Consider the following 26,726-nt stretch of genomic DNA (forward strand, 5'->3'; position numbering starts at 1 on the left):
GGTTATATGGCAGCTATGTCCAAATATAGTCCGGTCTAAGCCATATTTAGGTCAGGTGTTGGGAGGCCTAAAGCAACTCACTGTTCCAAATTTCAGCGAAATGGGGTAATAAATAAAGCTTTGATGGTCTTCAGACCCTTTATCGAGAGATCGGTGTATATGGCAGCTATATCTAAATATAGTCAGATCTGAACCATATTGGGGTCGAATGTTGGGAGGCCTAAAACAACTCACTGTTCCAAATTTCAGCGAAATCGGGTAATAAATAAAGCTTTGATGGTCTTCAGAAATCGGGTAATAAATAAAGCTTTGATGGTCTTCAAACCCTTTATCGGGAGACCGGTCTATATGGCAGCTATATCTAAATACTGTCCGAACTTTACCATATTTTGGTCAGACGGCGGGTGGCCTAAATCTACTTACTGTTTCAAACTTCAGCGAAATCGGATAAAAAAATAAAGCTTTTATGGGCTTCATACTCTTTATCGGGAGATCGGTCTGCATGGCAGCTATATCTAAATATAGTCCGATCCAAACCATATTTGGGACGGATGTCGGGAGACCTAAAACTACCCACTGTTTCAAATTTTAGAGAAATCGGATAAAAAATAAATCTTTTATGGGCTTCAGACCCTTTATCGACAGATCGGTTTATATGGCAGCTATATCTAAATAGGTTTAAAACTACTCACTGTTTCAAATTTCAGCGAAATCGGGTAATACATAAAGCTTTTATGGGCTTCAGACCCTTTATCAGAAGATCGGTCTATATGGCAGCTATATCCAATTATAGTCCGATCTAAACCATATTTAGTTCAGATGTTAGGGGGCCTAAAACTATTCACAGTTCCAAATTTTAGCGAAATCGGGTAATAAATAAAACTTTTATGGGCTTCAGACCCTTTATCGACAGATCGGGCTGTATGGCAGCTATATCCAAATATAGTCCGATCTGAACCATATTTGGGTCAGATGTCGGGAAGCCTTAAACTACTTACTAAAAAATAAAGCATTTATCAGATCGGTCTATATAGCATCTATATCGAAATATGGTCCTTTATCCCCAGGTCGGTCTATATAGCATCTATATCCAAATATGGTCCGTTTTGGCCGTCTCTGTACCAAATTGGAGGCCACCGTAGCGCAGAGGTTAGCATGTCCGCCTATGACGCTGAACGACTGGGTTCGAATCCTGGCAAGATCATCAGAAAAAATTTTCAGCGGTGGTTTTCCCCTCCTAATGCTGGCGACATTTGTGAGGTACTATGCCATGTAAAACTTCTCTCCAAAGAGGTGTCGCACTGCGGCTCGCCGTTCGGACTCGGCTATAAAAAGGAGGTCCCTTATCATTGAGCTTTAACTTGAATCGGACTGCACTCATTGATATGTGAGAAGTTTGCCCCTGTTCCTTAGTGGAATGCTCATGGGCAAAATTTGCAATATCTAAATTTTTGAAGGCTGTAGAGTGATTACAACAGACGGACGGACAGACACAAGGACAGACACACGTACATCGTTAAATCGTCTTAGAATTTAACGACGATCCGAAATACATATACTTTGTAGGGTCGGAAATTGATATTTCGATATGTTGTCTCTCAACAAGATGGCTAAACAGTTCAAAATTCACCTGTTCTGGGTGACGGGCCACACAGATACCCAAGGAATTGTAAAGCGGACGAGCTTGCGAGACTAGGAACTACCTTACATTTTCCAGGGAAACTGGAATCTGTGGGTTTAGTTTTCAGGATCAGGCCCTAAGTTTTAAGGATCAGGCCCGAAGGACATTGAATGATAGATGGTCACAAAAAGGGGGCTGTGAGCATTCCAAAACTATGTAGCCTAATCTAAACTTGAAGAGGTCCGTGTCCGTCATGACAGGTTACTGTCTAATCGGAAAACATGCTGACAAGCTGAGGATTGCCAGTAACGACTTTTGCAGAAGGTGAGGAAAAGAGGATACTATAGATCTCCTTCTGTATGATGTGTGCTTCGCTCTGGCAGTCATCTCTTGTTCCACTTTAGGTTATGATTTCTTTGAGAATCTGTCTGATTTAGCGGATGTGAACATTCGCAAGTTGTTGGCCCTTTTAAAGGGCCAGAACTCCATCGGGTCAATCCGGTACGTACAAGAGGCTGCCATGGGATTGTCTGTACTTGTGGTATCACAATGAACGAAAACGCCTAAGTGATTGTCGTCGTCGTTGTAGCCACATTTTCATGTGAAGGTGGCGATTCTCGTCAAGCTCCTGTAGATAAGCAAGCTCGTTCGATCGGGACAATATGGGACTCAAATGAAAGGTTTTCGAGAGTAGAATATAAATTTGATATCAAAATTTGGGTCCAAGTACCTAGGGGGCTGACCCGACCGCAAAACCCCTGCAAGTAGTCATATTGGACGATAATGACAAAATGGGACTCGAATGAGAGGTATTCGGAAGTAGATTACGAATATGGTCAGGAAGGAGGAATTGACTATATAATTTGTAGATATTCGAAGGGGGTGGACCCTTCCCTGTTACCACAAAACACCACCCGAAATCAAGGGTAACCGATCGGGACAATATGGGTATCAAATGAAAGGTATTAGAGAGTAGTATATGAATATTGTATTAAATGTTGGGTCCAAGGAGTGGCCCCTGGGTTCGTCGCGGGAATAGGGTGGCCATTGGTTATTTAAAGGCGCCGCTAACTCGCCTTGTCATATCGAGCATCATAGACTCTTAGTATTTGTGTAAGACCAGGGACCGCCCGGTCTCTCACTAAGACTCTCCGCTCGATACCGTGACTGTGTTGCAGCTACTCCGTATGGAGCATTCCTCTATCCGCAACCTGGGATTGTGGTGGCAGACTGCTACTTATACCTAACCTAACCTAACACCCGCAAGGAAGAGACAGACGCATTGATAAGTATAGCGATCGAGTCAGAATCACTTTCTGATTCGATTTAGCTATGTCCGTCCGTCTGTCTGTCCGTCTGTCCAAGTCCATTAATTTATCTACAAACTACAGGTCTCAATTTTCATCCGATTGTCTTCAAATTTGGCACATACATTTTTTTGACGTAGAGACGAATCCTATTGATTGAAATTGAAAGAAATCGGTTCAGATTTGGATATAGCTTCGATATATATGTTCGTCCGATTTGCAGTAATAATGCAATAAAATGGTCATTTATTAACCGATTCTCTCGAAATTTGGCAAAAAGGATTTTCTCTTCACTCTCAACGTTACTGGTGAATTTCATAGAAATCGGTTCAAATTTAGATATAGCTCCGATATATATGTTCGTCCGATTTGCAGTAATAATGCAATAAAATGGTCATTTGGTAACCGATTCTCTCGAAATTTGGCAGAACCGATTTTCTCTTGACTCTCAACGTTACTGGTGAATTTCATAGAAATCGGTTCAGATTTAAATATAGCTCTCATATACATATATCCCCGATTTTCACTCCTACAGCCAATGTAATCGCATTTATTGACCATTTTTCCCAAAATTGTATACAACGCTTTCCTCGACAACTTCCACACTATCTGCAAAGTTTGGTCGCAATCGGTTCAGATTTCGATATAGCTTCCATATATATGTTCGTCCGATTATGAGAAATATTGCAATAAAGTGCTCATTTGTTAACCGATTGTCCAGAAATTTGGCGGAAAGGATTTTCTCTTGACTCTCAACGTTACTGCTGAATTTCGTAGAAATCGGTTCAGATTTAGATATAGCGGCCATATATGTATATCGCCCGATTTTCATTTCTAGAGCCACTGCAAGCGCATTTATCGACAAATCTTGCCAAAATTGGTCACAAAGCATATCTCCCATATATATGTACTTCAGATGTTGGATAATTTGCAATAATGTTGTCATTTGTCAACCGTAGTTATCACAGTTTGAACATACATGCTTTGGTCGAATTGGAAATTGATTTTTATTAACCCATTTGGAAACATCCGCCGAGGTCCATCAAAATTGGTTCAGAATTAGATATAGCTCCAACTTTGTACTTATAGGGTAGGTGTAGGGTATTATAAATTCGCCACCGCCCGATTTTCGCCGTTCCTTACTGTTTTTTATTGCTTTTGTAGTACTTTGTTTCAAAACTTTTTTTTTTATTATTTTTCAAATTTTTTTTTTTATAAATTTTTTTTTATCTTTTTTTTTAAATAATTTATAAAATTTTTATTTATTATTTTTCTGCCTTATCGGCTTTTTTTTTGTTCACTACTTACATGTTACCACCACCATAAATGTCCTGAATGTTAAATTAGCCGCCAATGAATGATTGTAACATTTGAATGTCTCTATCACAGTTGGTAACATTATCTGTATGGCTATATGGAATTGTAGAGGATAACCGAATAATACTCCCATCGATACCATTGCCTTCACAATTTGTGCACCTCTGTGCAGAGAGGGGAGAGAGGGAATTATCAGACTTTTTTTTTAGTTATTTATTAAATATCTCACTTACATTGTATCTCCCAGATTAAGGGTTAAACTTCCAGCTACATCATCTCCCCATTTGCTGTAGCCAACGAAACCAGCTGTCATAAACATTAGGGTGACCTGTGTGGGTAGATAAATAAAAACATAAAAAATGATAACAAAAATCAAAAAATTAAAAAAAAAGAAAAACAAATAAAAAAGCATTAAGTTCGGCGGTGCGGAACTGTTAATACCCACCACCATAGATGTATTTATTATTCAATTTTATCATAACTCTACTATAGCCACCGTAGCGCAGAGGTTAGAATGTCCGCCTTTGATGCTGAACGCCTGGGTTTGAATTCTCGCGAGAACATCAGAAAAACAATCTCCTCCTAATACTGTCCACATTTGTGGGTACTTTCTCGCTCTGGTATCGCTCTGCTCATTGAGAGAGCAGAATAAAACAATTTTGTTCAATGAAAGTATCACTTTGACCTCGAATTTGACAATTCAATCAAAAACATGAAGTAATCATACGGGGACAAGCGTATATCGGGGATTAAATAAAACTCTCCGTTCAGCTAAAGTGAATAAAACATTGACCTTTTATGATATATGTACATCGAAGGAAGAAATTTTGTTACAAAATGTTTCACTGTTTCAACTTTCAGAGTGTAAGTTTTGATATTGACTGTAAATGGTATGAGTGTCAAAGAATCTGTTCCACATTTCGAAAATGTTGGGTAAAAAATGAGGTTTTTGTGTTTTAAATGTTTGCAATCCGAAGTATGGGCTATATATGGCAGCAACGAGGTGTGATAAAAAATAACCGTTATTTTAAACCTTTTCAAAGAGTATTTATTTTCTCACCAATAACTATCTTTTCCAATTCAAAGTAATCCCCCTTAGATATTTTATCCAATTTTTCCGTTTTTTCCAATCCTCGAAACACTTCTGAAAGTCGCTTTTTTGTTACCAAATACTTAGTACAGTTTCTTTGATCCACTTTTCGAATAGTGAGACATCGAAGAGCACACCAAACACGACTAACCTTTTAATCTGCTAAAAACAAGGTTAGGTTAGGTAGGGTTGAAAAGAGGGTTAGTGTAATGTTCATGGGCAAACTTTGCAATTTGCAATTTGGTTGAAAAGAGGGTTCAGATATTAATCGGCTCATGCCTCTTTGGACATACACCTAAGTCACTAATCGGCTTGTTGTGCGCTGTAAATACTAAAAAGTCAGCTCGAAAATGAAAATCTAAGGCAGGAATACCGTGTTATTAACAAAATCCCTAATTATTTTCCACACCACGTTCCTAAGTTGGTTCATGTCTGATATTGTGTCCCCACTTAGGTACCGATGTCTGTACGCCGCGAAAGCCGGATAATGGCATAGGAAATACTCCAACGTCTCATCATCTTCCCCACATGCTATCACTTGCTGCATCGGTTTTGCATAAGTAAGCTCCTATTTCTATGTGTCCTGTTATGATACCAATATACTGACCTCCTGCTTACTTCCTCGTCTTCTCACAATCTGGATTTCCCCATAGGATTTTCGTAATCCTAACGACCGTTTCGCTGTTCCACAGTGTTGAATGCGCATTCGTCACTCGTGTACTTAACTCGGACTGCGTCGACCCGAAAGGCGGATTAGCCAAGTTTATTGACGGCAGTTCTCTGGTCTTCACAGTCAAATCGTCAATTCTTTCATTCCAAGTTCCTCCGCAATGGCCCGGCACCCAAACGATGCGGATCATGCCATCCTCATAGAAAACGTTAATCTCTTTCATACATTCGAAGATTGTTCGTGATCTTAATGTCCTGGTTGTCATTGCCCTTATAGTCAGTTTACGATCCGTAAAGATATTTACAGTCGACGTCCTCGCGTTAGCACCACACCACCTCACGCATCCCGTGATCTCACGGATCTCCCTCTGCAAGACCTATTATGGTCAGGCAGTCGGAAACAGATATCAGTCCCTGGGTTCTCAAAGTAAACTCCCAGACCCACTCTGTCCTCTAGTTTTGATCCATCTGTACAGCATAATCTTCCAGATGGCAATAAATCCAAGACTGTACCGCTGGCAGTAGGGCCTCGCACTCGACCACGAGTGCCGTCTGAGGTACCCGACGGGAAACCTCTTCCATTCCTTCCAGGTTTCCTATCATTGCCTCGATTATACCCCAATGGTATGATCTGCTCCTATCATCTATCCATACCCCCTATGTCTTCAATGCTTAGATTGTCCAAGCATAGGAAACATTGACGTTGAAGCATTTCCTATGTCATTGCTCGGCTAACAGACACCGGCACTAAGGGGTTGACACAATACCAGACATAAATCATCTATGGGGCGTGGTATGGAAAACAATTTAGGATTTTGTAAGCACCAAGGAATTCCCGACTTAGATTTTCTTTTTCGAGGTTACTTTTTAGTATTTAGAGCGCATAATAATATGATTATTGGCTTAGGTGTACGTCTATAATGGCATGGGGCGGAATAATATTCGCACCCTCATTTCAATCTAACATTAGCTACAAAGTCATTCACAATAGTATGTTTAGTATATAGTAATTCACAATAAAGAATTATTCTGATTTAGCCATTCACAATTGAGAATAATTCTGATACAGTCATTCATAATAGAGTTCTCAGAGATAATTTGTGTGTATGTGTGGAGAAATAATGGGAAATAGTGTCACCGGACCACATAATAATAATTATAAGGAAAGTTATAAAAGACAGGAATCCGAGTCAGCTATACAAAAAGGTCGAAAGGAATTTGGAGATGGCATACGAATGGACTATACCTAGACGTCTGAAAGTCAATCTAGAAAAGACTGAAATCTGCCTGTTTGACCTGTGCAGAATTGTACGACCATAATCAGATAAAAAATGCAATTTGTACCTTAATCACAAGGATACAAAGGCAGATAGGTGGATATAGTCATTTCGAATCAGGAAGTAATTCTATCGGTATACTTTACATAGAGTCTAGCTCTTTTCCTTCTTTGCGGTGTTAAATTTATAGTATATGGTATAAAAAATGGCTTCTTTAATATACATTCTCAAAATACTTACAAAAAACATGCCCACATTCAGCACTCCCATGGGCCTATCGAAATTATGTGGATTTGCCATGGCATTCTTCAAAGGCAAAACCAAGGCAATGCCCTCAAAGGCAAAAATTGCAGTACCAAAATACAAGGCCAAGTCCATGGGTGTGGTGTAGAGTTTGCGATCTCCGATTTCGGGCAGGCCATCCTTAAGGCCATAATACATGGTGATGCTTAGACCGCATATCATGCAAATATTGGCTATAAACGATACAGGGGTCAAATACTTGAGATTGGTTATCATGGAACTAAGCCAAATGGGAACAAAGGTAATAAGCATAACATAATGGACATCTAGGTGTATGTCATAGGCAAGCAAAATCTAAAAAACACAAAAAATCATTTAAAATTATCATAGAAAAACAGAAGAGTTTCATTCTTACCTGTTTCACATTCGTGCTGATAAACACAAAATAGATACAACAGAAACCCAATTGTGTCACACAAATGAATAGATTCACCAGCATTTTCATGGTCCTCGACAATCTCTGTGTGGCCGTGGGACCCATTTCAAAACACTGTTCAATGGTCTCAGCAAAATCAGGATATTTTTCTGCATTTCTTAGAGTCTTCATTTTAATGGAGGAATTTATCAGCATGTGTTGACAGTGTATGGACACCAAGGCTATGAGTACGGTGAGTATGGGTGCCACCAGCAGACCGCCATGCATAAAGGCAAAGCCCATGGCAAAGAGTCCAGGGCCAATGTTGCCCTTGAGCAGATGAATAAAAGACTGAAAGTAGCTGGCAATGTTAGGAACGAACACATTTTCGTGTGTTAGAGTATTCAAATGAAAATTGTCCGCAGAATTTTCTACTCACCTGGTGGGTATTTCCTTTTTAATGTGATCATCGACATTGGGAGCTTCCGGTATCCGTGTTATGGGAGCTGGGGGTTTTTTCTTCTGCAAAAGAGAAAACATTTATTGAGAATTTTGTTGGAATCCAAATTATATGACAAAAACTATTTGACATTGTCAACAAAATTTTAAAACACAAAAAATAGGTAATAAGTATGTAAATATATTGGAGGCCACCTTAGCGCAGAGGTTTGCATGTCCGCCTATGACACTGAGTCCTGGCGAGACCATCAGAAAAAATTTTCAGCCGTGGTTTTCCCCTCCTAATGCTGGCAACATTTGTGAGGTTCTATGCCATGTAAAACTTCTCTCCAAAGAGGTGTCGCACTGCGGCACGCTGTTCAGACTCGGCTATAAAAAGGAGGTCCCTTATCATTGAGCTTAAAACTTGAATCGGATTGCACTCATTGATATGTGAGAAGTTTGCCCCTTTTCCTTATTTTGCAAATATATTGAAAAAATATATAAAAACTCCCATGACCATTCCAGTAAGGAACTGCGGGAAGACTTTTCTCTTACTAATAGAAACTGACCGATCCAGTTTTTAGCTCAATAATAATGAACCACCTTGGATATCCAGGGCACTCTGCTCAGCGCCTATTCTTCGTGAAGTAGTTTCACATGGTTGAAGGGCTCACAAATGTCCATAGCTTTAGTGGGGTGATAATTCAAAAATAAAAAATGTTTTTGAATACTCTCAAATTTTGGCTCAATAATAAAGAACCCCCAGGCGTGAACGGCCTTTTTTGCGCCTCTTCTTCCCCGGAGTAGTTTCACATGGTTTAAGGTCTCACATATGACTCCAGCTTAAGTGAGGATTACTTACCCAAAGCTGAAAAGTGCTGTTGAATTCTCTCCAGTGTTCAAACCGAGATATTCAACGTCATAGGCGCACATGCAGCCCAAGCGAAATCTGAAGGATAAAACTCAGCAATCGGGTGAAAATTGCGCCCTCTACAGGCGGAATGTGTCTAATTGGATACATTCAGTGTCGGATAGCTTATTTTTGTTCAATTTTGCAAAAAATAGGAAAGGATAGGAAAAATATCAATCGATAATTCAGACGATAAATAAAATATCGATAGTGTCTTCTTGAGCCTCTAGAGGGCGCAATTCTCATCCGATTTTTGCACGTAGTGTTTTGGTATCACTACGCTAACTTTGGTTCAAATCGGTCCATGTTCTGATATAGCTGCCATATAAACCGATCTTGGGTCTTGACTTCTTGAGCCTCCAGAGGGCGCAATTCTTGTCTGATTTGGCTGAAATTTTGCACGAGGTGTTTTATTATGACTTCCAATAACTGTGCTAAGTATTGCGCAAATCGGTATAGAACCTGATATAGCTGCCATATAAATCGATCTGGGATCTTGACTTCTTGAACCTCTAGAAGTCGCAATTCTTATCCGATTTGGAAGAAATTTTGTACAACGGCATCAATCATGACCTTCAACATACGTGTCTAATATGGTCTAAATCGATCAATAGCTTGATACAGCTCCCATATAAACCGATCTCCCGATTTTGCTTCTTGAGCCCCTACAAGGCGCAATTCTTATCCGAATGAACTGAAATATTACACAATGACTTCTACAATGTTCAGCATTCAATTTATTTTTGGTCCGAATTGGACTATAACTTGTTTTTTATGCTCTCCACCATAGGTTGGTGGTATACTAATTTCGTCATTCTATTTGTAACTCCTCGAAATATTCGTCTAAGGCCCCATAAAGTAGATATATTCTTGATCGTCATGACATTTTAAGTCGATTTAGCCATGTCCGTCCGTTTGTCTGTCAAAAGCACGCTAACTTTCCAAAAGTAAAGCTAGCCGCTTGAAATTGTGCACAAATACTTCTCATTGGTGTGGTTCAGTTGGGATTGTAAATGGGTCATATCGGTCCACCGATCTTGGGTCTTGGATTTGGTATGGTACAAATCGGTCGATAACCTGATATAGCTGTCACATAAATCGATCTTGAATCTTGACTTCTTGAAATTTTGCATGACGTGTTTCTTTATGACTTCCAACAACTGTAAAAAGTAAGGTTCAAATCGGTTCATAACCTGATATAGATATAAAAACAGAGATATTGAGCTGAAACTTTACACAGATTCTTTTTTTGTCCATAAGCAGGTTATGTTCGAAGATTGGCTATATCGGACTATATCTTGATATAGCCCCCATATATACCGATCCGCCGATTTAGGGTCTTAGGCCCATAAAAACTACATTTATTATTCCATTTTGCTGAAATTTGGGACATTGAGTTGTGTTAGGCCCCTTGACATCTTTCTTCAATTTGGCACAGATCGGTTCAGATTTGGATATAGCTGCCATATAAACCGATCTCTCGATTTAAGGTTGTGGGCCCATAAAAGCCACATTTATTATCCGATTTTGCTGAAATTTGGGACAGGGCCCTTCAACATCTTTCTTCAATTTTGTCGGTCCAGATTTGGATATAGCTGCCATATAGACCGATCTCTCGATTTAAGGTTTTGGGTCCATAAAAGGCGCATTTATTGTCCGATGTCGCCGAAATTTGGGACAGTGAGTTGCGTTAGGCCCCTTGACATCTTTCTGCAATTTGGCCCAGATCGGTCCAGATTTGTATATAGCTGCCATATAGACCGATCTCTCGATTAAAGGTTTTGGGTCCATAAAAGGCGCATTTATTGTCCGATGTCGCCGAAATTTGGGACAGTGAGTTGCGTTAGGCCCCTTGACATATTTCTGCAATTTGGCACAGATCGGTTCAGATTTGGATATAGCTGCCATATAGACCGATCTCTCGATTTAAGATTTTGGGCCCATAAAAGGGGCATTTATTGTTCGATATCGCCGAAATTTGGGACAGTGAGTTTTGTTAGGCTCTTCGAGATTTTTCTGCAACTTGCCCAAATCGGTCTAGATTTGGATATAGCTGCCATATAGACCGATATCTCGATTTAAAGTCTTGGCCCCCTAAAAGGCGCATTTACAATCCGATTTCACTGAAATTTGACACAGTGACTTATGTTAGGGTATGGGTCATAAGGTATGCATTTTCACCGGATTTTGAGGAAAGGTGGTTTAAATATATACCCGAGGTTCGGTCCGGCCGGACTTAATGCCTTTTTACTTGTTGTTTTTAGTTGTTCAATTATTTGATTCTTTGTAAAATTTATGTTTTAATTTAGCTAGCCTAACCGGTTCAGTAGATCAAAAGTTATGGCTCCCAAAAGTTTGGAGAAGTCAAAAGTGGTTAACTTTGACAACCTGTATCTCACCCTGTATTAAATATATGGACCTACAGCAGCACGTTCCTGAAATTCTATGTTCTCTTCTACAAATGTCTAGAACATTGTGTACCAATAAGATTAACAGATAACAAGTTGTAGACGTATTTCCAATTTGTTTGCCGTTTAGCCCACTGTGCGATGACTATAACAAAACCGCAGCTAGATCTATCTTCCATATATAGTCCATTTAATATTCTCGCCTGTTATACAATAATAGTCGGTTTTCTCCGACTGTTGGCTTTTTTACACCCAAAGAAAAAAGTCTGTTGATAACAGCAGATACTGTATGCTGACTGTAAGTTGTAAATTTTGCTGCTATAACAGCAGTAATTCTGCTGTCATGCCAAAATGTTTGCATTTTCAGACCAGCAAACTCCCTGCTTAAATCTCCTTTATTTGCTGTTATGAGTAGAGTTAAATAAAATAAAATGAAATGAATTAAATTAAAAAAATTAATATTAAATAAAATAAAATAAAATAAAATAAATAATAAAATGTAATAAAATGAGAAATTTCATACAAAAAATTACTAGCCCTCAAAGCAGTGCAATTATTTGCTATCGTAGCATTGATTTTTTACCTGCTCAATAGTAATACGTGTTCAGATTTTGTTTTTCAATCGCAATACCTACACATGTGGCCTTAACGGATGACCTCATTAGGGACATCGTGGGCGAGGAGAAGATAGCGTGGGCGGTCCGTACTTTCCGGCCATTTAAGTCGGCCGGTCCTGACGGAATTATCCCGGCACTGCTGCAGGAGTCCCTTGACGTCACCTAGCCATGGCTTGAGCAAATCTGCGAGCCTGGCATGGATCTACATACCGAGGGCATGGAGGGAAGTCAAGGTAGTCTTTATCCACAAGACGGGAAGAATAAACCACAGTACGACGAATGATTACAAACCACAGTAGTACACAACGTGTCATCGTTTTTGCTGAAAACACTGATTGACATGACTGATTGACTGATACATGAGGCTGAAACGTCTCTCCGACAGAAGGATTACACTTTGGCGGCCTTCTTGAATATTGAGGGGGCTTTCAATAATGTGGAGATTGGGGCGATAGTCGCCAAACTGGACCGCACGGGGATTTCCCCTAATCTCCCAATGGACAAATAATATACTTTATGGCAGGATTATTAATGCGAACCTTGGAGATTGTGTGGTCAGAAGGCGGGTGACCAGAGGAACGCCCCAAGGAGAGGTGTTCTCACCGATACTGTGGAACCTCGGAAGGGTCACCGAAGAAATTGTCGCGATGGGCTTCCAGAAATGAGCTGAGGACCAACCCAGGGATGACAGAGATAGTGCTCTTTAAGCGTCGATATAAGATACCGGAGTTCAGACTCCCGTCCTTGGACGGGGTCACCCAGTGCCTGTCGAAGAAGGTGAAGTACTTAGGCATAGTCCTCGATTCGAAACTGTCCTGGAAGAGGAACACCGAGGAAAGAAGCCGTACGGCACTGTGCGCTTTTTCCTCCTGCAGGAGGATGTTCGGTAGGAAGTGAGGGGTGACTCCCAAGATGATTAATTGGATATATACGGCCAACGTGAACTCAGTACTGACCTATGGAGCACTGGTATGGTGAGACGCCGTAGGGAAGAGGACGCGTGCGAAAGAGTTCGAGAAGGTTCAGACACTGGCCTGCGTCGGGATCACAGGGGCGCTGAGATCCGCACCGCAGACAGGCCTGGAGGCGATGCTGGATATGCAGCCCATTGGGTCCTATATTTGGAACTGCGCCGCCAGGGTCGCGCTAAGGCTGAGAGAGCTCGACATGCTGAAGAAGGATGGTTGTGGCCACAGTTCGATTCTGGGTGCTATGGATACGGAAGATAGACTGAGGAGAATCTCCGACTACCTGGCACCAGTGCCGACTGGAGTGAGGGCATTCGCGATTCGTTTTCCTGAGAGAAACGAATGGAGGGCGGATGGTGTACTTGAGTAGGATGAGACCTCGATATACGCTGATGGCTCCAAGATGGAGTTAGGGACTGGATTGGGGGTCTTCTCTGATGAACTCAATATTAGTATGTCTCTGAGACTGCCGGACGAGTGTACGGTCTTTCAGGCAGAGGTCTGTGCCATGGCAGTAGCCGCAAGAGAAATTATGGCAGGGGGCCTAGCGCCCTCGAAACTCAGAATTTATGGGGACAGTATGACGGCGCTCAAGGCCTTGGGGTCGATGAAGGTGAGGTCGAGATGCGTGGCGGACTGTTTGGAATCCCTGGATAGGCTCCAGGTCCACGATGTGACGCTGACATTGGTTTCTGGGCATAAAGGGATTCCAGAAAATGAGAGAGCGGACCAGTGCTCCAGGAGGGGTTCGTCAGCGCCGGGCGGACCAATCATCGGTGTTAACTACCTGCCATTTGTCGAGCTACTGAACACAGTAGAGGGGATGGCCAGGGCGGCGTTGGTGCCGAGATGGGACTCGGTAGATGGTTGCCGGACTGCGAAGGCGCTATGGCCGGTCATTGACCGGAGTTACTGTCGTTCGATAAGAGGTCGATGAATACTTTGACAGGGGTCATAACCGGACATTGTGCCATAGGCCGCATGGCGGCGCGATATACCGGGGATACCGCACAATGACTTCTGTAGGAGTTGCCTCGATGAGGATGAGGAGGAGACTATTGAGCACTTGCTGTGTTCCTGTCCGGGTCTGCAGAGACGTAGGCTCTACTTTCTGGGGTGCCGTTTCTTCTGTGATCTGGGTGAACTTGTAAACGTACCTCTGGTATCTCTCCTGAAGTTTGTTGGGGGAACAGGATGTAACTAACCTTTTGTGGGAAACCATTTCAATCTAACCAAAACTAACCTTGTATTTCAAACAGCAGACTTTGTTAGTTGAAATAGCAGTTGAAAATGTTTGCTAAAACAGCAGCTATCGTTCGTTTAAAAAGCAGTTGTATCTGCTTTCCTATTTTCAGTAAACAAAAACTATTTTTTCAACAAACATTGTTGCTATTGGGTTGCCAAAAAAGTAATTGTGGATTTTTCATATAGTCGGCGTTGACAAATTTTTTCACAGCTTGTGACTCTGTAATTGCATTCTTTCTTCTGTCAGTTATCAGCTGCTACTTTTAGCTTGCTTTAGAAAAAAAGTGTAAAAAAATATATTTGATTAAAGTTCATTCTAAGTTTTATTAAAAATGCATTTACTTTCATTTAAAAAATCCGCAATTACTTTTTGGGCAACCCAATATTTTTAATAGCAAATTTTGTTGAGTGTATATTCTACTTATTGAACTTTACAACTTCCCCCTAGGCCCGTATCCATACTCTTTCATACAGTTACGGTTACTTATATGGGGTAATGTATAGCGTTAATTATACCATTAAATTTCTTCCGCTTTATTTAATTTATTCCATATTTAGTGACGATACATTTTTTTCAGTTTATAGTATAAGTTAACTTTTTTATACCAGCCACCATAGGATGGGGGTACACTTAATAGTCATACCGTTTGTAACACCTCGAAATATTCCTCTAAGACCCCATAAGGTATATATACTCTTGATCGTCTCGACGTTCTGAGTCGATCTAGCCATGTCCGTCCGTCCGTCTGTCTGTCGAAACCAAGATAGCGGTCGCGCACGTAGAGTTGGTCGCTTGAAATTTTGCACAGATACTTCCAGTTGATGTAGGTCATTGGAGATTGCAAATGGGTCATATCGGTTCAGATTTGGATATAGCTCCCATATAAACCGATCTCACGATTTGAGTTCTTGAGCCCTTAAAAGCTTTAATTTTCATCCTATTTGGCTGAAATTTGTGACAAAGACTTGAGTTATGACTTCCAACATCCATGCCAAGTATGATCCGAATCGGTCCATAAACAGATATAGCCCCCATATAAACCGATCCCCGGATTTGACTTCTTCAGCCCTTAGAAGCCTCAATTTTCATCCGACTTGGCTGACATTTGGAACAAAGACTTAAGTTATGATTTCCAACATCCATGTCGAGCATGGAACGAATCGGTCTATAGCCGGATTAGAATTCTAATATTAGAAGGCTAAATTTTTACCTGTTTTGGCCCAAAAACCTATCTTATGACTTACAACATCAGTGCCAAATTTTATCCAAATCGATCAATATGGTGATATAGGCCCCCAAAGTAACGATATCCCGATATGAGACGTCTTGAGACCAAAATAAATACAAACTCAATTAATAAGGGTACATTTTTAGCGGAATCCCTGGTGGTGGGTGCGCAAGATTCGACCCGGCCGAACTTAGCACGCTTTTACTTGTTATAGGCTAAGATACTTAGCTTAAAAAAAAAACTTTGCAAAAAGTAATAATTGAACAGTCATCTATGAAGTAAAACAAGTGCCAACCAGCGATCAAAATTTGAAACGAATGGTCATGTCCGTTAGTACATAGGAAAATAAATTTCAAGATAGCATTGTTTTCATTGCTAAAATTCTACGAATAAGGAAAAAATCGTAAATTCTGGGTCAACTTTTTTTTCAGTGTAGAGACTCCTATTTCTTATTTTTTCTATTTTTTAAAAAATTCATTCCTGCTATTGTAGTATAAAGATAACTGGTTTGAACTTACATTTGCAAAAAACATTTCACTGTTCAACAAAGCACTCTTGCTGTCAAAGGACGATATCTCTTCATAATCCGACAAGGAGTATTGATTTTTATTTCTGCAATTTATTAATAGACCATTGTCTATGATTTTTAATGATTTGGACATTTTTAAGATTTTTTTCTATCCTTAAGAATTGCAACAAAAAGTTTTATTCCGTGTTTGAATATTTCCAAAGTTTTTTTTTCACATTCCACACACACGTCCGTTCACCACAATGGCTGATTAGAAACTTTCTAATGAACGGGCGTTTATGAAACCATGAAGCGATCGATCGCTCGACTTTAACTCATCAAAAAAGGGAGGCAATTAATTGAATTTAACCACGACAATTGCTACCAGAAACTGTTGCACACAATTCACGTGCACGTTAGCAGGCAGACCCTATGCACGATACTGGCGATGAGTCGATTTGCGATATATTGAAATTTTTAATAGATTTTCTTCTTTGTTGCCTTTACGGTTCAGCAATCATCATCATCACCATACATCTGATAAAATTATAGATTGGTGTGTGTGGTCAGTATTATTGCAGTGCATCAATCAAAACTTTTTCATATGTTGGATAAGGGTAGGGTAAGGGTAGGGTAAGGGTTGTGTAAGAATGACAGCCCTTTACTGACTCACTTAGACATCTTTAAGCCCATTGTGATACCACAGTATCGACAGAACAAGGTTCCCGGTGGAAATCGAACCCACGACCCCCACACCGGCAATCAGAGTACGCTCCAAACTGGGTTACCGGGCGCCTGTATATAACAAACAGAGAAATATTAATTTCTGAACTTATATTTACCATTCTAAAATTTTAAAAGGATCTTTATAGATGACACCCCATATTTGATTTGATTCTATTTTTGTGGCAATTTGGAAACCCTGCAGTCTGTAGGGGTACGTAGTGTAATTTAAAGATTTTGAGATAAATGGAGAGAGGAGAAACGTATATTCCGTTGAAAGAAGAAAGAGTGGAGAATGTGCGAACAAATCGAGGTACTCAGAAGCCAGTGTAAAATTGCAGCCATAGAATCTAACCAATGGCTTTGGTATAGGCATTCCTCTGGTAGAGATGAGTACGATAATCGGGTAACAGATACAGAGAGTGTGTTGAGTATGAGAAGAGAAAAATTTTCCAACTCCTGTTTTCCTTTCAATCAATCCCTGAAGTATAAGCAGAAATAAGGCACCAGGAACTGATGGTTTGCCATCTGAGCTATTTAAGGCCACAGGCGACTCGTTAATAGAGTGGCGATCATTTACAGGAATACCTCAGGTCTCTCCTCTTAATGCCCATAGCTTTAACATAGTATAGGTGAATGAAACTTTTTGAATGGCTTGGGCGTGGATATTTTGCGAGACGATGATAATATAGTCATCTTCTCCCACCAGCCGATTGACGTGGCCGTTGTATCCATTTATTCCGCCCTTGATGTCGTCAGTGAAAGGCTAGGCAATATACTCGTACAACTCCATCTTTCAGAACAGAAATCTCAAAGTCTGATATTTCAACCCACCTTAAGAAATGTATCGAGTGATACTTATTTGCAATTTAATGAAAATAACACGTGAGAGAATTTAACTTTCTAGACTACACGTTCGTAGCGTAGCTGAAAATAAAACCGCAAATAGAAAATGTGAGAAAAATGTGCTGAAAGTAAGACCGCACATAGAGGAGGTGCGAAATAACTGCTGCTGGGGCGAATCCAATAACAAGTCATAAAGATTTCATTAGGTGCGATGATCTCCAGTCATACACTTGCCTTGAAATAGGAGGCTTATGCAATGACTATACCTGAATAAGTTTTATAACTGGCTGAAAATTACATTCGACGCATGATATGTTATGAGAGAGAATTTCCTCAATATATCCATTATTCGGCCCGCTGATCTTAGTGAGATCCATGCAATATTTGATACCATTATAGCAAACAGATTCAATAATTTTACACGCGTATTTACTGACTGCTCTAAAACGAACACCAAAAAAAGCTGCGGATTTTGGGAACAAAATCTGGATATTGAAGTCAGTTTCTAATTCCATACGGTCGAAACTCTGCCCTTACATCACTACGAGAGTATAGTCATACCGAATATGTTGTAAGGTGCTGTGCGAACATAGACAGCAGTGGGTCAGAAGCGTCGTCGTCGTTGCCTTCTGCGTCCTCGTCGTGTGATTATGTAACCCTCCGACCCTTCCCGCGCGGCAACAACAGCATCCCAGCCCCAATATTGTCAGGCCAGTACCGGGAAGTGTATAATTTTTGCAATTGAATTGCAACGGTCTCCGAGGCAAGGTCAACGAGATTGTGGATTTTAGGGTCGGAAGAACATATTGGTCGCAGCGACCCAGAAGATAAAGCTGACCAACACATGCAGCCTTAACAGTTGTCACGAATACAATGTGCTTCGTAAGGATCGCTCAAGGAATGGAGGAGGGGGATTGGCCTTCGTGATACACCATTCGGTGCACCTCGCCTGCGCCTGGCGTTAGTTAACCCTACATGGAGTGCATGGGGATAGCAGTCAGATACGGTACTGCCGAGATAGAGCTATACAACGCGTACATACCGCCGGTTGGTAGCTGTGTAATGGCCAAGCTTACAAACCTGATATAAGTGGGCCATAATCGTATGGTTCTAGGGGACTTTAATGCGCATCACACGTCATGGCATTCTCCCCTAGGTAACGACCAGCATGACATAGATTTGGCAGAGCGGATTGAAAGCTCCACGTTTGCACGGTTAATGAGGATGCCCCTACTAGGATTACGAGGTGGTTTAGCAGCTCGCCAGACATTTCCATTGTATCCCTTGATCTCCTGAGTGACTTATCCTGGCAAGCCGCCATCTCTTTGGGGTCAGACCACTTCGCCATAATTTTCACCATTGACCGACCACCCGACTTCATAACCTCTGAGCGCCGGACGTTTATCAATCACAATCAATTCAACTGGCTTCAGAGAGAGGAAAATGGGCAGAGTGATCCCGCTACTAAATTCTGGAAAGGACCCGAGTTTGGGGAGTCGTACAGATCGATCTCCCTTCTCTCATCAGCAAAGACGCTTGGGCATTACTTCCCCCGAGCCTCATAGGGGAATTTCCATTCACCGAGCATCAACATGGATTTCGAAGAGTGCACAGCACACCAACTGCTTTGCATGCCATCACACATTTGCCATGGCATTCGACACGGTCAGCCATGCCAAACTATTTTGAGGACATCGCCAGCACGTCCAAAGATCCTACCAGTGTGAAGATATAACTACATGCTGTCTAAGCATTACCTTTTGGGCTGTTATCGCAGAGACCATCCAAATCATCACAGAATCCTTAGGGTAGATCTACGTGATCTAGAGCGTGAGGTTCAGCGCTACAAGAGAGAACCCCTGGATCAAGCGGCATATCAAGCAGGTCTAGACAAAATTCACGCAGATGCGGTAAATATTGGGTTGCCCAAAAAGTAATTGCGGATTTTTCATATAGTCGGCGTTGACAAATTTTTTCACAGCTTGTGACTCTGTAATTGGATTCTTTCTTCTGTCAGTTATCAGCTGTTACTTTTAGCTTGCTTTAGAAAAAAAGTGTAAAAAAAGTATATTTGGTTAATATTCATTCTAAGTTTTATTAAAAATGCATTTACTTTCTTTTAAAAAATCCGCAATTACTTTTTGGGCAACCCAATAGCTAGCGGGTGAATGTAGTCCTTGGAGAGCGACCCCTTCCCCTTGCAACTGAAAAATTGACCTTCCTCTGCAAACCAGGGTAGTTCTGGCTCAATTACATTACGGCAGATGCAGCCGCCTCAACTCCTACAGAGCAAGGATTGATGCCGACGTGCAAGATGCATGTCGCTGTTGTAACCAGGGACCACACGATACACGTCACCTGTTTAACTAACTGCTCAGCCAGACCCAATCGACTCAGACCCAGATATCTGTGGAAGAACCGCATCGTAGTCGCAGAGTTCCTGCGTTTTGGCACTCAACTTTGGGAAAAAGTTTAAAATAATCGGCATTTTCAAAAATATCTTCTGTTATCATTGCAATAGTTGACTTTCCGTTCAAAAGACCATCATAATTATGTATCCGCCTAAAAGTAGGCAACAATTTTTGTTAATCCATGGTTTGTATTTAAGTACCCATAACACTGTGGAACAAAAACTTACTTTACAAGAAAAACAAAACTAAGTGGATAATGAATAAGGAATGAAAAAATTAGGAAAATTTTATTATATTATATCGTGAGAAAACCCAAAAAAGGTGATTGAAAATTTTTGGACATTTTTCAAAGTATCGAACAAAACTAGTAAAAAATCTGCTGTTTGAGACCGAATCTATGCTTGGTGGACGCTTGGTGTTTCGGGCGCCTCTTGGCAGGCCTCTAAAGTTAACCACCTCGGCATTTCAAATGCTTGTTAGGGCTGTCAACTATATAATCAGATCTCCCGATTAGCCTTTGCGGCTTCTAGAAGCTTCGACTTTTACCTGATTTGTCAGAAATTTAGTCCATAAAGTACAACAGATGGGTATATATTGAAAGCAGGTGTGCCACAAGGCTCCGTCCTTTCCCCTTCCCTTTTTCTTATTTTCATTGACGATCTTTTGGGTCAGGCTTCGAATCCAGTCTACTCATTTGCCGGTGACAGTAGTCTGTGTCATTCTTATTCATTCGACCATAGGCCCAGTCCTTAAGAAATTGTGGACAGAAGGCGCATTGTGGATGAGACGCTCTCCCAGGATTTGTTGGCCATTTCCGTGTGGGGTAGAATGAACAGAGTAGACTTTAACGCACAGTAGACGCAGTGCTGTTTCTTGTCTCACAAGCGATTGACAGACCCACTACAATCGTCGATATCTATCGACGGTATAGATATTGAGCAGTCAGCGGTGCTCTTGATGTTCTGGGTATGAAGATATGATTCGAAGTGTCGAAAGAATCATTCAATTGTTTGGGCTTTCTTAAGCGTTGCAAGAAATATTTCACCTCTTCTGATCTTCTCAATCAGGCCGAGGATGGAATAAAACTCGCATATATGGGCAGGAGCTCCAAAATCATCCTTGGAGCTACTTGATCGGATTCAACGGAGAGCGATGGTGTTGATTGGGGACAGTAGGGTATCCAACTCTATTGTTGGATACTACTACCCAGGGATATTCGTCTTCTTATCCCTGGCGTTAGGATGTTCACCAGGAATACAAGACTTGCCAGGAGCTCACACCCGTTTGTAATTGATTAGCCAGTCGACCGAACCATGCATTACCGAGAAAATTAATTTTTCGCCTGAAGCATTCGTATTTGGAATCGACTTTTGGCTAATATCTTCCCCACCGACATTGACGTTCAGAAATTTAAGACGAAAACACTACTCCCTCTTTGGAGTTGTAATAAAATGAGAAATGCTGGGTATCAAAAATTCTCCACGACCGAACTGAATGCGTTTCTACTTATTTTTTATTGTTTTTTTTTTTTTAAAGAATAACAAGCAAGAGCATGCTAAGTTCGGCCGGGCCGAATCCTATATACCCTCCACCATGGATCGCATTTGCCGAGTTCTATGCGCGGTATCTCTTTTTAGGCAAACAAAGAATATTGAATAAGAACTCTTATGCTATTGGGGCTTTATCAAGTTATTGTCCGATTCGGACCATAAATGAATGCTGAACATTGTAGAAGTCATTGTATAATATTTCAGTTAATTCAGATAAGAATTGTGCCTTGTAGGGGCTCAAGAAGCAAAATCGGGAGTTCGGTTTATATGGGAGCTGTATCAAGCTATTGATCGATTTATACCATATTAGACACGTATGTTGAAGGTCATTAGAGAAGCCGTTGTACAAAATTTCAGACAAATCGGATGAGAATTGCGCCCTCTAGATGCTCAAGAAGTCAAGACCCAAGATCGGTTTATATGGCAGCTATATCAGGTTATGTACCGATTTGCGCCATACTTAGCACAATTATTGGAAGTCATAACAAAACACCTCATGCAAAATTTCAGACAAATCGGATGAGAATTGCGCCCTCTAGATGCTCAAGAAGTCAAGACCCAAGATCGGTTTATATGGCAGCTATCTCAAAACATGGACCGATTTCAACCATACTTAGCACAGTTGTTGGAAGTGATACCGAAACACCACGTACAAATTTTCAGTCAAATCGAACGAGAATTGCGCCCTCTAGAGGATCAAGAAGTCAAGACCCAAGATCGGTTTATATGGCAGCTACATTAAAACAAAGTTTGCTAAAGTTTCACTGTTAAATACATACACGTTTTGTTGAGCTCCAGAAGGAATATTGATTTTCGCCGGTCAAAGAAGTGTTTCTCACAAAAAAAGGAACCCAAACTATCGGAGGTAGCTCGGAGTGGCCCTGGCGGTGAACGTAGGTGTACAGGAGGACTGCTTCATACAGAAATTTAAGTAAAAAACTTTGGTAAAATTGACAATATTTCTAATTTGTTGGAAGTATAAGAAATCAATGTTAACCGATTGGCCAAGTGGATAAAAAATAAATATGTATATTTACAATATCAGCTGATCGCTGACCATCTGTCATTCGCAAATAAAGGCAGTGTTTACACTACATACCATTCACAATAACATTACCATTCACAATTACTTTCTAAAACCGTTACAAGCAGTTTTGCAAATTTAAAATACACCGCAAAAAATATTTTCAACAACCTGGAAAAAAGAAAGGCGTTTAACTTATCTCCTGAGGTGGAAACGGAGAAATTTTCGAAAGTTGCTAAGATGAGTAATGAGCAACAAAAAGTATCGGAGTTGAGCGTTGCAAATCTCAAAGCAATTATAAAGGAGTGCAATGAAGAAGTATTGGGAAGTATTGCGAAACTCTCAGAAGATGTCAAAGAGCTAAAATCGCAAAACGAAGCGTTAGTCCATGAGATGGAACTTTTGAAGGAGGAAAACAATCTATTGAAAAGGCGATTAAACGACTTGGAATCCCAAATTAAAGGCAAAAATTTGGTGTTTAGAGGAATTGCAGCTGGGCAAGCGAACAAAATTGAAATCCAAAAACTATGTTCTACTGTGTTACAGGTAGAAAAGACCGTTAAATCGGTGAAAACTCTATACCAAAAGGAGAGAATGACCGCAGTCTTGGTGGAATTTGAATCGGAAAACGATGTTGAGGATGTTATAAGCAAAACCAGGAATCTGAGGGGCACAAATATATATGTAGAACGTGATTTGAACGCAGAAAGAAGAAGAGACAAAATAATTATGCTGCAGCTAAGAAAACAGTTAATGGAGTTTAGCAAGGCACATCAAATTAAAATTCGAGATGACAAGCTAAGAGTTGGAAGTAAATGGTTCAAGTGGAACAAAGATCGGAAATTGGTATGTGGTACTATTGATGCAATCACTGTTATGAAGGAATTATTTGGAGATAATTTTAATTTAAACATTAAATATAATATATTAAAAAAGAATTGGGAGTCAAAAAACTAGAAAAAACAGTAAAATCTAATAATTTAATGAGGGGTGTAGTAGAAGAGGAAAATGATCTTATATCTGGCATATTTAGAATCCTTTCATACAATATAAACGGTCTCAATAATAAATGTTTATATCCCGAATTTTTCTCATATATTGGGAGTTTTGAAATGTTTGCTTTACTTGAAACACATATCATGGAAAATCAGACAGAAAGATGGTCAAAATATTTTAATGATTTCGATCTATTCTGGCAGGCAGCAAAACGGGTAAATCATTATGGTAGAGCAAGTGGTGGAATTCTTTGTGGTATAAAGAAAAATTTATTAAAGAGAGGAGTCAAACATGAATACATGACGGAAAATGGTTTCATCGTAGTGAAAATGGAATCACTGCACATGAAGTTTACATATATACCAATATATATTAGAGGAGAGAACTGGAATACTGAGTTTGGATTATTGAAAGATACTTTTCTAGGAATCGAAGAGACAAGTATAATTATAGCAGGGGACACAAATGCTAGAATTGGTATGCAGCAACAACAGCTTCAAGACGCTTTGGCGACAGAATTTTCGGCGGGTTTGGAGACAAGGAGATCTAAGGATCCAATCTTGAATTCAAAAGGCAAAAGATTTCTAGAATTTTGTGACGATAATGGACTCATTGTACTGAATGGAAGAACACTTGGGGATGAGGATGGAAATTTTACTTATATCAGTACAATTGGATCTTCTGTTAATGACATTGCTTCGGTATCACTGGATATACTTAAGAACATACACAAATTCGGCATTGAGGAAAAAATATGGTCTGATCACTTACCACTGTATATTGAAATGAATGTTAAACAAAACCAAAAAACAATAAAACCATTGAGCCTTTTGCCAAAGTTGAAATGGAAGGACCACGAAAAAGACCGATATCAAGGAAATTTGAATAGATGTTTGTTGGATGCTGGAAGAAGTATAAACAATTTAACCGATCTTGTAAATATAGTAAAAAATTCAGTCCCAGCTCCAAAAAAACAGTACATTTTAAAATACAAAAGCAAGTGGTTTAATTATGAGTGTGAGAAGGCAAGAAGTAGATCCTTTGAATGTCTCAAAAACTTTAGAAGAACAGATACACTGGAGGATAGGAGAATATATTTGAATGCTGTAAAATCATATAAAGACATCTGCAATCGGAGTAAAATTGAATTTATCAAAGATCTGGAACAAAAACTAAGCCGAGCATCTGATCCCAAGGAATGGTGGAAGATTGCTAGACAAATAAGAGGTCAAAACTTTAAAATAAGTACAAGCATATCATCAGACGATTTCAAAACATATTTTAGCGCTCTTTTAAACCAACCACTTACTGCAAATGATATTCAGTACGCTATATTTCATCAGACCGATCAAGATTTGGACCGAGATATTGATGTAGCGGAAATACGCAGCATCTTAAAAAACACGAAATATAACAAAGCCCCAGGTATAGATAGAGTGCCGTACGAATTCTACAAGAATGCATCAAACGAGTTTTTAGAAGAAATGGCAAGAATATATAATAAAGTGTTTAACACTGGGCAAGTAGATGATATTCTAAACGAAACGGTCATATTCCCAATACACAAGAAGGGAAATACTGAGACACCAGGCAACTACAGGGGAATATCGTTTATGAACACTATGGCAAAGGTACTGATGGGAGTCTTAAATGCAAGAATTTCGAAATGGTCTATAAAAAACAATGTACTGAACGAGTATCAAGCTGGATTCAGAGCAGGCTATTCAACAGTGGACAATATATTCAATCTGTCGTCTATAGTCCAGCTGAAATTGGCAGAGAAGAAAAAGGTGTATGCCTTTTTTGTTGATTTTTCCGCGGCTTTTGATAGGGTATCAAGAAACCTTTTGATATATAAATTGCATACTGCAGGAATGTCCACCAAAATGGTGAATATGATACAAATTTTATACCAGAATACAAAATCTGTTGTGTGGACTGGAAACGATCTATCAGAATACTTCATTACGTATTCAGGAGTGAGGCAAGGATGTCTTTTATCACCTCAACTTTTCACTCTTTATTTGAATGATCTCCATGACTGGCTGGAAGGGGGTCTAATGTTGGAGGACCTCAATATTAGAGTGTTATTATATGCAGACGATATAGTAATACTAGCGGAAGAGAGAGTGGTTTTGCAAAATATGATACTTAAGCTCGAGGAGTATTGTATACAATGGAATCTTTTGATAAATCTGGAGAAATCGAAAATAATGGTGTTTAGAAACGGAGGTCGATTACCTGCAAACAATAAATGGTCATACCGCAATCAAGACATCGAAATTGTAAATGAATATTCTTACTTGGGAGTCATACTAACACCGACGATGTCATTTACAAAACATGTTGAAAAAAGGAATAAGTTATCCAAAACTTGCGTTAATTCAACGTGGAAATCACTGATAAACAGACCACAGGTTAACCTTTTATCAAAGTGGAGAATTTTTAAGAGTGTATGCAGATCCACTCAGGCGTATGCTGCCCAGATATGGGGCTACTCCTGGTTTGAAGAGGTGGACAAGCTTCAAAGGTATTTTCTTAAAAGGGCTCTTAAAATCCCTGATTTTATACCGAACTATATTCTGTCGTTGGAGACCGATACTGTTGACAATCACTTCTACACGCTACAAATGCATATGAATTATATTTCTAAGGCGTTGTATCAATATGGAAACGAAAGACTGCCACATAAACTAGCATTGAAGGTATGGAATAGAAGAATTTTTTGGGCAGAGGCGTTAATGAGCAGGATGAGCGAGGCAAATATCTCGACTGATAATTTGACGAGAAATGCTCAAGAATGGAATTTAAAAACTCATGCGTTGATGCAAGAACTCAAGTCACAAAGTTATTCGGAAAAAATTGATCGTGCTCTAACAAGCGAAACCCGTTACTACAGATTTCTAAATTA

General features: G+C 40.0%; 2 protein-coding genes across 4 annotated transcripts in view; one reads left to right on the plus strand and one right to left on the minus strand.

Moving 5' to 3' along the window:
• LOC106083204 (putative uncharacterized protein DDB_G0282133) overlaps positions 1 to 26,726 on the plus strand; it is a 210,164-nt gene that overhangs the window by 71,081 nt on the left and 112,357 nt on the right. The gene's annotated exons all lie outside the window — the stretch shown is intronic.
• Positions 1 to 26,726, minus strand: part of LOC106083234 (proton-coupled amino acid transporter 1) — a 69,001-nt gene that overhangs the window by 871 nt on the left and 41,404 nt on the right. Inside the window, exons 1-6 of one of the 3 annotated variants that reach the window (XM_013246141.2) lie at positions 16,276 to 16,551; positions 8,379 to 8,461; positions 7,940 to 8,300; positions 7,522 to 7,878; positions 4,479 to 4,573; positions 4,237 to 4,409 (exon numbers count right to left, since the gene is read on the minus strand). In XM_013246141.2, the coding sequence (XP_013101595.2) occupies positions 4,237 to 4,409; positions 4,479 to 4,573; positions 7,522 to 7,878; positions 7,940 to 8,300; positions 8,379 to 8,461; positions 16,276 to 16,419 (1,213 nt within the window). In that variant the 5' untranslated portion in view covers positions 16,420 to 16,551. Of the gene's footprint in view, positions 1 to 4,236; positions 4,410 to 4,478; positions 4,574 to 7,521; positions 7,879 to 7,939; positions 8,301 to 8,378; positions 8,462 to 16,275; positions 16,552 to 26,726 lie in introns of those variants that run through there. The other 2 variants (XM_013246143.2, XM_013246144.2) reach the window with 2 other exon arrangements.

The sequence above is a fragment of the Stomoxys calcitrans genome, chromosome 4, assembly GCF_963082655.1.
Source record: "Stomoxys calcitrans chromosome 4, idStoCalc2.1, whole genome shotgun sequence".
Classification (NCBI taxonomy): domain Eukaryota; kingdom Metazoa; phylum Arthropoda; class Insecta; order Diptera; family Muscidae; genus Stomoxys; species Stomoxys calcitrans.